Source organism: Arachis hypogaea, chromosome 3, assembly GCF_003086295.3.
Source record: "Arachis hypogaea cultivar Tifrunner chromosome 3, arahy.Tifrunner.gnm2.J5K5, whole genome shotgun sequence".
Taxonomy (NCBI): domain Eukaryota; kingdom Viridiplantae; phylum Streptophyta; class Magnoliopsida; order Fabales; family Fabaceae; genus Arachis; species Arachis hypogaea.
The window spans coordinates 59,065,319-59,081,657 of record NC_092038.1 but is presented as its reverse complement, the minus strand read 5'-3'; the positions used below and the strand labels follow the sequence as shown (position 1 = coordinate 59,081,657).

Sequence of the window (16,339 nt, the reverse complement as noted above, 5' to 3'; positions counted from 1 at the left end):
TGATGAATTTCATGGAGATACATACAATCCATCTTGGAAAAATCATCCCAACCTAAAGTGGGGTGAGAACCATTGGCAAAAGAATAGCAACCAAAACCGTCACACAAGCAACCAAAATCACCATGCCACCAATACTAACCAATATAGAAAAACACAAAACACATATCAACACCCTCACAATAACTCACAAACTCACCAAAATAACTTCCCTGCACCAACATCCAACACACAGAATTACCACACTAATCTACCAAACAACTTCCAACAACAATCACCCCCCATCATACCCCCAATTGACCATCATGAAACTAGAATCTCAAGTCTTGAAGCAACCTTACAAGCACTTGCTCAAACCACTCAAGCCTTAGCTAAGGGACATAAGGAACATGAGGTCATCATGAAGAACATTGAGAGACAAGTGGGACAGCTAGCCAAACAAGCCGAGAGACCAACCAATGTCCTTCCAAGTGACACAATACCCAACCCAAGAGAAGAATGTAAGGCTCTGCAGTTGAGGAGTGGCAAGGTAGTTGGTGAAAGTTCAAATAAAGAAGCAACAAAACCCAAAGAGCAAGACACAGTGGAGAGGCAAGATGAAGAAAAGGCTTCAACATCTAACAAAAGCAAGGAGGTTGTCAAGCCACAAGGCAATTTAACAAGTCAAGGAGGCAACCGTGATGGCAAGGAGGGTATGAATTCACAAAAAGAAACAAAAATGAAGGAGTGAAAGCTTATGTACCCAAGCTTCCATACCCAACTAGGATACACAAAGGAGCAAAAGACCAACAATTCCCAAGGTTCTTAGAGATCTTCAAGAAACTTGAAATCAACATCCCATTGGCAGAGGCTCTAGAACAAATGCCATTATATGCAAAGTTTCTTAAGGAATTGATCACCAAGAAGAGAAGTTGGCAAGAAAAAGAAACCGTGATTCTCAATCAAGAGTGTAGTGCCATCATTCAACAAGGGTTACCTCCAAAACTCAAAGACCCTGGCAGCTTTCTCATACCTTGCACGATTGGGAGCATGGCTGTTGACAAATCACTTTGTGACCTGGGAGCAAGCATTAACTTAATGCCCCTTACCATGATGAAGAAAATGATGATTGAAGAGCTCAAACCCACAAGGATGTCACTTCAACTTGCTGACAGATCCATCAAAGTACCAAATGGAGTAGTTGAGAATCTCTTGGTGAAGGTGGGAAACTTCATATTCCCAGCTGATTTTGTGGTCCTAGACATGGATGAAGAGGGAAACAACTCAGTCATTCTTGGTAGACCCTTTTTGGCTACAGCTAGAACAATCATTGATGTGGAAAAGGGAGAGATGATTTTCAGGGTGCATGATGAGCAAATGACCATAAATGTCTTCAAAGCAATGCAACACCCTGTTGAGAAAGAAAGTTGCATGAGGGTTGATGTAGTAGATTCTTTGGTTGAAGAAGTGCTTGACACAAACCATCAAATGAAACAAGAGGAAGTCCATAACATCAAGGGACAAGAAGAAAACACGTTGGAAGCATCAAAGGAACCAAGTGAAGCCACCAAAGAAGAGGGACCACAACAAGAGTTGAAACCACTACCCCCTCATCTTAAATATGCATTCTTGGTGAGAAAGATAGCTTCCCAGTGATCATCAACTCCACATTGAATGAAGAGGAAGAAGAAAAGCTCCTTGTGGTTTTGAGAGCTCACAAAGAGGCGTTGGGGTGGACCATTGATGACTTGAAAGGCATAAGCCCTGCTGTATGTATGCACAAGATACTCTTAGAGGAGGGTTCCAAACCGGTGGTACAACCTCAAAGAAGATTGAATCCCACAATGAAGGAGGTTGTTCAAAAGGAAGTTCTGAAGTTGTGCAAGGCTGGATCATTTACCCTATATCTGACAGCCCATGGGTTAGTCCAGTGCAAGTAGTACCTAAGAAAGGAGGCATGACTGTCATTGTTAATGAGAAGAATGAGCTTATTCCAACACGAACAGTGACAGGATGGAGGATGTGCATTGACTATAGGAGGCTGAATGATGCCACACGGAAGGATCACTTCCCCTACCTTTCATTGATCAGATGCTTGAAAGGTTGGCTGGCCATGCTTATTATTGTTTTCTTGATGGATATTCTGGGTATAACCAGATTGTGGTTGACCCCATGGATCAAGAGAAGACATCATTCACTTGTCCCTTTGGAGTTTTTGCATATAGGAGAATGCCATTTGGACTTTGCAATGCCCCAGCTACCTTTCAAAGATGCATGCTATCAATCTTCTCAGACATGGTAGAAAAATTCATTGAGGTCTTTATGGATGATTTCTCTGTTTTTGGTGATTCCTTCAATACTTGCTTGCACCATCTTACCTTAGTCTTGAAAAGATGCCAAGAAACAAACTTAGTTTTGAATTGGGAGAAATGCCATTTCATGGTTCCCGAAGGCATTGTTCTTGGTCATAAAATTTCAAGAAAAGGTATAGAGGTTGACAAGGCAAAAGTAGAAATTATAGAAAAACTCCCTTTGCCAACTAGTGTGAAAGCCGTGAGGAGTTTCTTGGGGCATGCTGGATTTTATAGGAGATTCATCAAAGATTTTTCCAAAATAGCAAAGCCACTAAGCAATTTGCTGGTGGTAGACAATCCTTTTATCTTTGATGATGAATGCATACATGCTTTTGAAACTCTAAAGACTAAGCTCACCACAGCACCAATCATCACACCCCCAACTTGGGGACTACCTTTTGAACTCATGTGTGATGCAAGCAACCTTGCAATTGGTGCTGTGTTGGGGCAGAGGAAGGAAAAGAGGCTTCATGTTATCTACTATGCAAGTAAGGTATTGAATGAAACTCAAAGAAACTACACCACAACAGAGAAAGAATTACTAGCCGTGGTGTATGCCTTTGATAAGTTTAGACAATATTTGATTGGATCTAAAGTCTTAGTGTATACTGACCATGCTGCCATCAAGTATCTTATGTCAAAACAGGACGCCAAACCAAGGCTAATTAGATGGGTGCTACTCCTACAAGAGTTTGACATTGAGATCAAAGATAGAAAGGGCAGTGAAAATCAAGTTGCTGATCACTTATCAAGGGTGCCACAAGATGAATGCCAAGACAACTTTCCATCAATAAATGAAGAGTTTCCAGATGAACATCTCTTGCACATTCAACATGTCCCTTGGTTTGCAGACATGGCCAACTACAAGGCAGGAAGAATCATTCCACAAGAGTACACAAGACAACAAGTTAAGAAGCTGTTGTATGAGGCTAGGTTCTTCTTTTGGGACGAACCATTTTTATTCAAAAGATGCCCAGATGGAATGATAAGAAGATGTGTGCCAGAAGATGAGATGAAGGACATACTATGGCATTGTCACAACTCTAGCTATGGTGGTCATTTTGGGGCTGAAAGAACTGCTGCAAAGGTCCTTCAAAGTGGTTTCTATTGGCCCTCAATCTTCAAGGATGCTAGGGAGTTTGTGAGCCAATGCAATGAATGTCAAAGAACAGGGGGTTTGTCAAAGAAAAATGAGATGCCTCAAAAGTTCATTTTGGAAGTGGAACTCTTTGATTTGTGGGGAATAGATTTCATGGGACCTTTTCCTCCATCTTACACGTTCAAATACATCCTGGTAGCAGTAGAGTATGTCTCCAAATGGGTAGAAGCAATAGCCACCACCACATGTGACACCAACGTGGTCTTGCAATTCCTCAAGAAGAACATCTTCACTAGATTTGGAGTGCCCAAGGGACTTATAAGTGATGGGGGAAGCCACTTTTGCAACAAGCAACTCAACTCTTTACTCCACAAATATGGTGTTACTCACAAAGTGGCCACACCATATCATCCTCAAACCAATGGACAAGCTGAACTTGCCAACAGAGAGCTAAAAAGGATCCTGGAAAAAACTGTGGGAACAACAAGAAAGGATTGGGTCAGGAAGCTGGATGATGCACTCTGGGCATATAGGACAGCCTTCAAAACACCCATAGGAAAATCTCCATTTCAGTTGGTGTATGGAAAGGCATGCCACCTCCCTGTAGAGCTTGAACATAAGGCTTTCTGGGCCACCAAACTTCTAAATCTAGATGCTCAAGCAGCAGGAGAGAAGAGGTTGCTACAACTCAATGAGCTTGAGGAGTTCAGATTGGAGGCATATGACAATGCCAAAATATACAAGGAGAGAGCAAAGAGATGGCATGATAAGAGGATCTCTCAAAGAACATTTGAACCAGGCCAAAAGGTGTTATTATTCAATTCAAGATTGAAGATCTTCCCTGGGAAGCTGAGGTCTAGATGGACTGGTCCATACACCATCACCAAAGTATCACCTCATGGCTATGTTGAATTGCTTGATGAAGCCTCAAAACAAACCTTCACAGTCAATGGACATAGGGTGAAGCACTATTTTGGTGGCCCTTGGAGCAAGGAAGAGAGTGTGCAACTCTTAACATGAGCAAAGAAGCTGTAATGTCGAGCTAAGGACAATAAACAAAGCGCTTCATGGGAGGCAACCCATGCACAGGGAGTCTTTTAATTTCATGTTTTAGTAACCAATAATGATCAAGTAGACTAGTACATGGTGTATGCAAGGCACTAAGTTTGGTGTGGCCAATCTTGAAGTAATGGCAAATGTGTGTTCTACAACACTTAGCCACAAACTAAGTTTGGTGTCCATGCATACACGAAAATGCTAGGCTATGAAAGTTTTGTCATCCACTTTAGTTATATTAAAAAAAAAAAAAAAACGTGAAAATAGCATATAATGTAGGTAAAATACTAAGTTTGATGTGGCTACCTTTGAAATTAATTCCATATAACACTTAGTCATAAACTAAGTTTGGTGTCTTTACTTACATTATTAATGCTAGAAAAATTAGATTAGGGAATCAATTCATAAATTTTTAATTTTAGCTTAGTTAATTTTGCATAGGAATATCATCATAAGCTTCTAGCTATTAATGTCACTTTAAGAATCTTAAGCTTTTGGCATTTTGTTGCAGGAAAGAAAGAAAGAGGTGATGGGGAATCTTGGAAGCATATAATGAAAGAAAGAAAGAAATGATGGGGAATCTTGGATGGAGGTCACGGATACACAAGGAAGGGAAGTCACATGAATTTTGAACTTTGTACATGGGGAAAAAGAAATCAACATGCATTATGCACAAGGAAGCATGCCATGACCGAGCCTTAAATGCTTTCCCACCAACTTTCACTTTAAATACTTCAACCATATTCATTCATCATTCATTCTTCTACCCACCAACTTTCACTTCACTAACCGAACTCATACTCAACCTCCAACCTACTCCATGTTTCACAAATTCTAACCTTGAACCTCATCTTTACCCAACAAAACTCCTCTTGAAGCATCACATCTCTCACATAACCGAAACACTCAATCTCCTTCACCATCATTTTCTAAGTCACCGTGCTTACCTCACATCTCTCATTCACAATCATTTTCCTTGTGCTTGAGGACAAGCATTCATCTAAGTTTGGTGTTGGGGAGATTCAATCTTGCAAGTGAATCTCAATGGCCTCATCATCAAGGGATAGGAGAGAAGATGAATTTGATGAAAGAAGATTCAAATCCAAACACAATGAGCGGATCTTTAGTTGGATGTCAAGCAAAGATGTTGTTCCAGAGCTACCATTCAAGCTTAAAAAAGATGAATATCCTGAGATACAAAAAATAATCAGAAAAAGGGGATGGGAGCTTCTCTGTGACCAACCTCAAGAAGTGAGCATGCTTCTCATCCATGAGTTCTTCACTAATGTGATAAGAGAATATGATGATGAAGAACCATACATGAGCTATGTAAGAGGTGTGGATGTTGATTTTAGCCCGGACACCATCAATAGGGTGCTAAGGGTCAAGCACAAACAGTTCAAACGACCTAGCTATGAAGAAAGGGTTGAAAATGACCCAAGATATGTGGATGTGGTGAGTGACTTATGCAGAGTAGGCACGGATTGGGTATTGGATTCACATGGCCGACCACTCAAACTTCGGAGAGGTGATCTCATACCTCAAGCAAAAGGATGGCATGACATAGTGAGGAGGTCATTGATCTCTACTTCAAATAACTCTGAGGTAACGGTGAATAGAGCTATAATGATCCATTGCATAATGAAAGGAGGGGAAATCAATGTTGGAGACATTATAGCCAAGAACATCATTGAAATAGCTCAAAAGGTCAAACAGGACAGCTGGCTAGGATATCCTAGTACTATTCTGCGCCTATGTGAAGAAGCTGGAGTGCCTCTTGAAGAATTTGGAGAAACTGATTTGGTCTCCATTGGAAAGCCTCTCACCAAAGAAAGGTTGGACTTCATCACCACAACCCAATTGGAAAGGCAACCTTTAGCAAGAAGGAAGAAAAGGAAGGAAGTAAGACAAGAGGAGGAGCCTCAAGAAATGGATGAATCTCACACCTTGAACATGAACCAACTCCAAGCTGCCTTGGAAGGAATTTCTGGGCAATATTCACAAATTCAAAGAAGCCAAGAGGAACAAGCACAACAACAAAGGGACCTTTGGCAATTGATGGACCAACAAAGAAGGGTTCAAGTTCAATGGATGAACCAACAAAATGAGTACCAAGCACACATGATGGAACTACAACAAGAACAATATGCCAAGATGCAGGAAGCCATCAACAATTCAACTATGGAACATGAAAAAGCCATGGAGAAAGTGATACAAGAACAAGCTCAACTAAGGATAGAGCAAGCTCAGCAAAGAGAACTTCTCCATAGGTTGGATGCTAGACATGAAACACTCTACAGAGATTTCAATGAAAACAGAATGTTCAAGGAAGCCAGGCACAAGGACAGACTTGACTATGACATATGCACCCAAGAAAAGCTTAGTTACCTCTGTTCCACACCCCCATTGATCAACCCACAAATCAAATGTTTTAATGAGGCTCGGAAGATATTTGAACAGCAAGAACTAGCAAGGGTGAGATTCAATCAACAGAGGCTACAGGAGACAATGATAAGCTCAGGAATTTGGCAAAAAGAAGATCCAAAGGGGAATGCAACGACACAACAACAAGGAGAAAGGAGGAGCAAAAAGAAAGAAGATTCAAAGGGAGATGCAACAACACAACAACAAGCAGAACGGAGAAGCAAAAAGAAAGAAGATCCAAAGGGCAAAGGAAAGCAAGGAGAATCAAGCAAAGGAAAAGGGACATGAAGACTAAAGGTGGTGAAGTTCCTATGTTTTTCTTTATGTTTTATTAAATAAAGAAGATGTATGTCTGAAAGATGGTATACCTTCTAGGATGCATTTTCTTTTTGAAGCATTGTCTTTTATGTTGCCCATTCCATGCATCACCACTCACAGATTTGGAATGGTTGCTTGTCTTTAATACTTTTACTTGTCATTGGAATAAAAGATGTAGTTTGAGCAAGAACAGAGAGAAATCTAGCTTAAAAAGGATCATGTTGTCCCATAGGAAAAGTGCTAGTATATTTATTGTGAAAGAATCAAGGTTCAATGAACTCAAAAGAATGCTTACTATACAAAACTAGTTTGGTTAAGGATCACAAAGACTTTAATAGTAAAAGCACAAATAACCTTGACAATAAAGAAAATAGAGTACAAAGAATGAAAGGCTAGGCATCAATGACAAAATTTGGATATGTGTCTGTGGTGATTGATGTTAAGAGATATACTTGGGCTAGTAAATCCGAGGGGTGCTTCATCACCCGGTAACTTGAGTTAACTAACTCGGGATTATCGATTGAAAACCCACAATCAAGAGTAGCTCTATAACAGAACATTTAGCAACCCAAAGAGGTGCTGGACACCACTATCCAAACAAAAATTTCAATGTTATATGCCTGTGACTGAATGTGTTAAGGAAAGAGGCTTGAGTGAGTAAATCTTTAAGAGTGTCTCAACACTTAACAACTTGAACCAACTGGTTTGGGATTGTTGATTGAAAGCTTATGCTAAAGAGCCGCCTTAAGACAAGATTTCGAGCTTAATTGAAAAAAAAAAAAAAGAGGGAAAAAGAAATAAGCAAAAAATTGGTTCAAGGATCATGTGCTAAGGTATGAAAGAAGTCTAGTGAAGTTAACCAATTTAGTAGTGAAGCAAGCATTTTAATTGAAAAAGTTGAATAGTTGTGTTCAATTACAATAAATTAATGACCACATAAGTGAGGATGACATGCTCAATGAGAAATTACTCTCTGGAAGAACATTCAAGTCTTACATCTTAAACTCTTGTGACAAAGTCCTTTATATTTTGCTTGAGGACAAGCAATACTTTAAGTTTGGTGTTGTGATGCAAGTGCATATTTGCTTTATTAGTTAGTTAGTTTAGTTAGTTTTAGCTTAAATTCACTCATTTTCTCTTAATAAACAAGTCCTTTTATGAGTTTTGTTTCCATGCATGATGATATCAAGGAACATGTTAATTCTAGCCAAATTCATGCAAATGATTTAAGGAATGCATATATGAATGAGTATGAATGAATCTCATGAAATTTATTGCTTGAATTGGTAAGACTTTGAAGCTATTTCCCTTGTTGATGATAGGTGATGAAACAAGGAAGCATGGAAGCAAGAATGATGCAAGCTGGGCAAGAAGTTGGCGTTGCCAACTTGGGATTGGAGTTGCCAACTCCACAACACAAGGCAAGCTTGGCCCTGGAGGCAACCAAGGCAAGAAGTTGGCGTTGCCAACTTGGGATTGGCGTTGCCAACTCCACAACACAAGGCAAGCTTAGCCCTGGAGGCAACCAAGGCAAGAAGTTGGCGTTGCCAACTTGGGATTGGCGTTGCCAACGCCACACACAATCATACCAAGCAAGCTTGGCAACCCTGGAAGCAAGGTTGGCGTTGCCAACTCTAGAACCAAGTTGCCAACGCCACACACAAGCCACAAGCAAGCAAACTTGGCCCTGGAAGCAAGGTTGGCGTTGCCAACTCTAGAACCAAGTTGCCAACGCCACACACAAGCCACAAGCAAGCAAACTTGGCCCTGGAAGCAAGGTTGGCGTTGCCAACTCTAGAACCAAGTTGCCAACGCCACACACAAGCCACAAGCAAGCAAACTTGGCCCTGGAAGCAAGGTTGGCGTTGCCAACTCTAGAACCAAGTTGCCAACGCCCACCCAAGCAATCTTAGAGAGCTAATTTGGAGCCTCGAGCACGTTGCCAGCCTAGAGATGAGGGGCGTTTTTGAGGACAACGCAGGCTAACAACGCCAAACAATCAAGCTTGGCCCTGGAAGAAAAGGAGCTGGCGTTGCCAACTCAAGATGGGCGTTGCCAACGCCACACAACCAAGCAACAAATGGAGCCATGGAAGAAAAGGAGCTGGCGTTGCCAACTCAAGAATGGCGTTGCCAACGCCACACAAGAAAGTTTGGCTAGGCACCAAGTTTTGGTGCCAACCAGGCTGCCAAACGCCCATTGGCGCACCAACCAGGCTGCCAAACGCCCATTGGCGCACCAACCAGGCTGCCAAACGCCCAATGGCGCACCAACCAGCATTCTAAACGCCCATTGGCGCACCACTCACGTTGCCAACGCTGGATGGGCGTTGCCAACGCCAACTTACCAAAACAAGGCAGCCTGAACATGTCCACTTCAATGGAAGATATCTTGAGCTACAGAGATCCAAATTGAGTACTTCCAGTTGCGTTGGAAAGCTAACATTCAGAGCTTTCCAACCATATATAATAGTCCATGGTGGAGCACAAGATTGGAGCCAAACCAGAGTCATCTTTAGGCCCTAAAAACAAGAACATGAAGTGAAATTCAAGAAAGCTAGAGATTGGCCTTGGGGTGTGGGTCGAGCACGTTGCCAACGTGCCACAAGGGAGGCGTGTTTTGCAACAACGCCAGCCCCAAGTCCTTGCCTTGGGAGAGTGATTCTCGAGCACGTTGCCAACTTGGGGTTGAGGGTGCGTTATTCACAACAACTTGGCAACAACTTGGCAGCTTGACCTTACCTTCTTTGAGGAACCATAACTTGAGCTAGGAAAGTCCAATTGAGGTGATTCCAGTGGCATTAGAAAATAGACATCAAGAGCTTTCCAATGATGTATGATAGTCCATATTGAAGCTGAAGGTTGACACTCAAATTCTGGGCTACATTTAGCATGAAAGTAAGGCCAAGAAGAGGAAAAGCAAGTTGTTGGCAACAACTTGGGCTAGCAACGCCCAAGTCTCATACTTCATGCCCAGGAAATTGTCCTGCACGTTGCCAACGTGCATTTGGCCTGGAGTTAGTGCCAATAACGCCCTCAATGGGCCAGAATTGGTGCCAACTTGCTCCACTTCCCCTATTCCTCACAAAGGCCAGAAACTTCATCAATTGAGCCAAGAATTCAACAAAGAGGAAGCCCATCTTGCTAACCCACTTGAAGATCTTTAGGACTAGTATAAATAGAGATTGAGTTTGTACTTTGAGGGGACTTTTACACTTTTACTCTACTTTTTACACTTAGTTATTTTTACACTTTTTAGCACTTGTATTTGAAAACTCTTTTGGTACTTCCGAGAGGAGACCCAGAGAGCTACTCTTGGTTCATCTTGGAACTTCTCTTCTTCATTTTCTTAATCTTCAAGCATTTACCTCTTCTTCTTCATCTTTCTTTGCAATTTAGTTTAACTTTGATTGATGGCAATTGTTGTTGAAATTGGAGCTATGATTCACTAAACCCCTTTCATTAGGGGGAGGAGCTCTGTTGGTTGGAATGAATTGGTGAACCCATCTTCTCTTTCTCAATTTTAGTGGTTGATCTAAAGAGGGAACTCTTGTTCTTCAAAGATTCAACCACCATCGAGAGAGGGGTTAATCTATATAAATTATGTGGTGAATTTGACGAATGAGCCACATAATTCAGTTTAGAGTTCATCCTCTCATGATTTCCTCAATCAACATACCTTGGTTAGTATGTGAGATGTAACTCTCCTTGGTTGAGATTTTGGAAATTGTGTGGCTGGATTAAAATTGATCTTCATCTCTTCTCATGAACAATTAGATCACGAGAGTGGCAATTGGCTATGTTGAGAGAGATTGAATCACCAAGAGATTGGGATTCAATCACCCATTTGCCATGGATCTATACCCATGATTGAGAAGGATTTGACTAACATCAATTCACGAAAACTAACATCTCTAATCCCTAATGATCCTCTCTATCATTAACTCTCATTTCTCTTGCTCTAGCTATTTGATTACCCAATTCCCAATCCCTTTCTACATTCTGTCTATTTACTACTCTTGTTATTTACATTCTGTTCATCTACTTCTTGCCATTTACCTTTGATGTTATTTAAGTTTCTTGCAATTTAAGTTTCCGTCATTTACTTGCACTTCATTTCTTTATTCTAGTTCTTTACATTCTTTGCCATTTAAATTCTTGCAATTATGTTTAAAAATCAAAATGCTCATGAAATCAAAACTATGTTTGCTTGACTAAATCTACCATTTAACTAAAGTTGCTTAATCTACCAATCCTCGTGGGATCGACCTCACTCTTAGTGAGTCTTACTACTTGATACGACCCGGTATACTTGCCGGTTGTACGTGAAATTTTCATTTTTACGTATCAAGCACCAAGAGCATTCCATCATCCTCCATGAAATTAGAGAAGACCAAAGAGCCATGAGGGAAGAACAACAAAGGCAAGGAAGAGACATTGAGGAGCTCAAGCACTCCATAGGATCTTCAAGAAGGAGAACTAGCCGCCATCACTAAGGTGGACCCGTTCGTTAATTTCCTTGTTATTTGTTTTTTTTTTGTTTTTTGATTTTTTATGCTTTATGTTTGTCTATGTTTGTGTCTTTATTACATGATCGTTAGTGTCTAGTGTCTATGCCTTGATGCTATACATGTCCCATAAATCCTTCACCTTTCTTAAATGAAAAATGTTCCTAATTACAAAAGAACAAGAAGTACATGGATTTTGACTTTTATCTTGAAATTAGTCAAATTATTTTGATGTGGTAGCAATACTTTTTGTTTTCTGAATGAATACTTGAATAGTGCATATTTTTGATAGTGAAGTTTATGAATGTTAAAATTGTTGGCTTTCGAAAGAATAATGAAAAAAGAGAAATGTTATTGATAATCTGAAAAATCATAAAATTGATTCTTGAAGCAAGAAAAAGCAGTGAAAAAGAAAAAGCTTGCAAAAAATGGCAAAAAAATAAAGAAAAAGAAAAAAAAGAAAAGAAAAAGCAAGCAAAAAAAGTAAATAGCCCTTTAACCCAAAAGGCAAGGGTAAAAAGGATTCAAGGCTTTGAGCATTAATGGATAGGAGGTCCAAGTGAAAAGCTTGAGACTGGGTGGTTAAAGTCGTGATCCAAAGCAAAAGAGTGTGCTTAAGAACTCTGGACTCCTCTAACTGGGGACTCTAGCAAAGCTAAGTCACACTCTGAAAAGGTTCACTCAGTTTTGTGTCTGTGGCATTTATGTATCCGGTGGTAATACTGAAAAACAGGATACTTAGGGTCACGGCCAAGACTCATAAAGTAGTTGTGTTCAAGAATCAACATACTAAACTAGGAGAATCAATAACACTATCTAAATTCTAAGTTCCTAATGGATGCCAATCATTCTAAAATTCAAAGAATAAAGTGAGATGCCAAAACTGTTCAGAGGCAAAAAGCTACTAGCCCCGCTAATCTAATTGGGACTAAGTTTCATTGATATTTTGAGATTTATTGTATATTCTCTTCTTTTTATCCTATTTTGTTTTCAGTTGTTTGGGGACAAGCAACAATATAAGTTTGGTGTTGTGATGAGCGGATCATTTATACGCTTTTTGGCATTGCTTTACACAGTTTTTAATATGTTTTAGTTACTTTTTAGTATATTTTTATTAGTTTTTATGCAAAAATAACCTTTCTAGAATTTACTATGAGTTTGTGTATTTTTCTATGATTTCAGGTATTTTCTGGCTGAAATTGAGGGACCTGAGCAAAAATCTGATTCAGAGGCTGAGAAAGGACTGAAGATGCTGTTGGATTCTGACCTCTCTGCACTCGAAGTGGATTTTCTGGAGCTACAGAAGCCCAATTTATGCACTCTTAATTGCGTTGGAAAGTAGACATCTTGGGCTTTCCATCAATATATAATAGTTTATACTTTTCCGGAGATTTGATGGCCTAAACTGGCGTCCAAACGCCCACCAGAGACCCTTTTCTGGCGTAAATCGCCAGAACTGGCACCAAAGCTGGAGTTAAACGCCCAAACTAGCACCAAAACTGGCGTTTAAACTCGAATAAAAGCCTATGTACATGGAAGCTTCAATGCTCAGCCCAAACACACACCAAGTGGGCCCCAAAAGTTGATTTCTGCACTATATACACTTAGTTACTCATTTTCTGTAAATCTAGTTTACTAGTTTAGTATAAATAGCACTTTTTACTATTGTATTCATATCTTTAGATCATTTTTGAGACTATCTTTGGATCACTTTTGATCTCTTGATCACGTTTTTGGGGCTGGCCATTCGGCCATGCCTGGACCTTCATCACTTATGTATTTTCAACGGTGGAGTTTCTATACCTCATAGATTAAGGTGTGGAGCTCTGCTGTTCCTCATGAATTAATGCAAAGTACTATCGTTTTTCTATTCAATTCACGCTTATTCTTGTTCTAAGATATTCACTCGTACTTCAACCTGATGGATGTGATGATCTGTGACACTCATAATCATCCTCCCTTATGAACGCGTGCCTGACAACCACCTTCGTTCTATCTGCGAGAGCTTGAGTGTGTATCTCTTGGCCTCCTGGTTCACGACGCATGGTTGCCTCTCCTGACAAAGTCTAAACCTTATCTGTGGTATAAGATAGAATCAATTGGCAGCATTCTTGAGATCTGGAAAGTCTAAACCTTATCTGTGGTATTCCGAGTAGGATCTGGGATGGGATGAATGTGACGAGCTTCAAATTCGTGACTGTTGGGCGCAGTGATAGTGTGCAAAAGAATAAATGTATTCTATTCCGATATGATCGAGAACCGACAGCTGATTAGCCATGCGGGAACTGTAGAGGACATGTTTTTACTGAGAGGACGGATGGTAGCCATTGACAACGGTGATCCACCAACATACAGCTTGCCATGGAAGGGAGTATGCATGATTGGATAAGGACAATAGGAAAGCAGAGGCTCAGAGGGAACAATGCATCTCCATACGCTTATATGAAATTCCCACAAATGAATTGCATAAGTATCTCTATCCTATTTTATGTTTTATTTCTCTTTTAATTATCAAAACCTCATAACCATTTGAATCTGCCTGACTGAGATTTACAAGATCACCATAGCTTGCTTTAAGCTGACAATCTCCGTGGGATCGACCCTTACTCACGTAAGGTATTACTTGGACGACCCAGTGCACTTGCTAGTCAGGTGCGCGGAGTTGTGAGAGAAGTGTGAACTCACGATTTCATGTACCAGTCCTCCTCCTAAGAAGCAAAAGATTGTTGGGACTTACAACCTGGGTGACAAAGAGTTTGATGGTGTGGACTTTGCCACGGAGTTGATTGCTCCTCACGGTCAGGTTTCGATTGACGACGTGTCGATCCTTCATCATCTTGACTTCATAACGAGCAATAGTTTTCAGATGGCTAATCTTAGTGTGGCCTTGTCCCGAGTTGTCCAGGAGTCCCCAGTTCGTGTGACCAATGCCTTCATGGAAGATGCCAAGTCTGAATCTGGTAGAATTAAAGGTCTGAAGGATGAGCTCGATGCCATGGTTGCCAAGTTGGAGATTGATGTAGAGAAAGAAAAGGGGCGTGCTACTGTGGTGGAGGCAGCTGCTAACTTGGCCAAGGAGACTGCAAAAAGTATAAGGAGAGCTATACTTGGACCTTCATCGAGTTGCTAGAAACTAAGGAGAGGCTTCGATCTGCCCAAGATGATTATGCCGAGCTTCAGGGACATATGGTGAGTAGTATGATCGACATATATGAGATCCTGAAGGCTCAGGTCCCAGTTCTTGCTCCCTAGGCCGATCTCTCCTTATTCAGTATGGATATTATGGTGGAAGATGGCAAGATTGTGCCTACCCCTGACGATGAAGACGAGGGTCCTCCCCTTGTGCCGTCGACTAAGGCTTCTACAGCTTCCACTACTGTAGCCCCTTCTTCTGAGGTGGTTCCTCCAGGGCCCGACCCTGATGTGGAGATACTGAATGGCCCAGATGGAGTTGTTAATGCCACCCCAATCTCGACAAGGCCTCCCTCTCCTAAAGATGTAGCTGCTGATGCAACTTTGAATCATTTATGAATCCTTATTATGCCTTTGTCTTGGCTATGTATTTGTACAGTCCGACGTGTGGACTTTGCTGAACTTGTTGGTATGTTAGTTTCTGTGGATGATTTTTTTGATACTTAGTTGCTTCTTAGCAACTTTTATTTTGAAAAACAAACACTTTAAACTCTTGGGCTGCCCCTTAGGCAACCTTTGAGTCTTTAATGTTTTAATTTGAAGGATGCGTTTTGTTGATACGTCAGTCAAACCTTTGATATTTTACCCTTGCGATCCTTGTGGATTTTATAGAGGTTTGGTACTTCCTTGTCTGACCTCCTTTGAGTGGTGATGTAGGTTTTTCTGCCTTTTGGATCATGCCTTGCTTTGAGATTTTGCTTTGGCGAAGTTATCCTTACGGTTTAGCGTCCGGGCTTTTAGTAACTTGTCTGATAAACTTTTAGTGTTCTTTACATAGAACCTTTTTAGTTTCGAATGAATTTTGTAGCCCTATGTTGAGATCATTCCTCTAGCTTTAAGTAGAATCCTTTTCAGGACTTTGTACCTTTTTAGCTAATGCACTTTGGCTTTTAGGTTTTTCGACCTTTTAAACCTTTATTTGTTCCCTTTGTTGAGGTCGCATTTATCCCTTTGGGTTACGCCTTTTGGGTGTCGACCTGTTTGTCTTCACTTGTTCGGGCTTTTTAGTCATATTCCAACAACTTTTTAAGTACTGTTTCGAGGAGGAACCTTTTCTTTATAGTTTTGTTTGAAAGACTTTTTAGCACTGTTTTGACTTGTGTTTTCGCTTTTTAAGTAGTGTCTTTTTCCAAGACTTGTACCTTTCAGCGAAGCACTTCTGGCCTTGGTTATTTAACCTTCCTTTGGCCTTTGCAAGATGCTTTTGTCCCTTTTTAGTGATCCTTTTATGTTGGTCCGATTTCTCAGTCGGGCCTTCTCAAGTTATTTTTAGTAATCCCATTTCTAGTCAGGCCTCGTCAGGTCGCTTTTTATGGGTTACTTTTTATAACTCCTTGCATTAATCCAGGCTTTCTCGCTTCACCTTGCCAACCACTTTATGATCGGGTGATGAATTTTGCTTTTAAGTGTAAA

General features: G+C 40.6%; 1 protein-coding gene across 1 annotated transcript; it reads left to right on the top strand.

Annotated features, from left to right (window-relative positions):
• Nucleotides 1–2,415: 2,415 nt before the first annotated feature.
• On the top strand, nt 2,416–14,864 carry LOC140183493 (uncharacterized). The gene is made up of 4 exons (XM_072231941.1): nt 2,416–2,818; nt 3,203–3,342; nt 3,478–4,394; nt 14,435–14,864. The coding sequence occupies exons 1-4, from the start codon at nt 2,416–2,418 to the stop codon at nt 14,862–14,864; spliced, it is 1,890 nt and encodes a 629-aa protein (XP_072088042.1).
• The last annotated feature ends 1,475 nt before the right edge of the window (nt 14,865–16,339 follow it).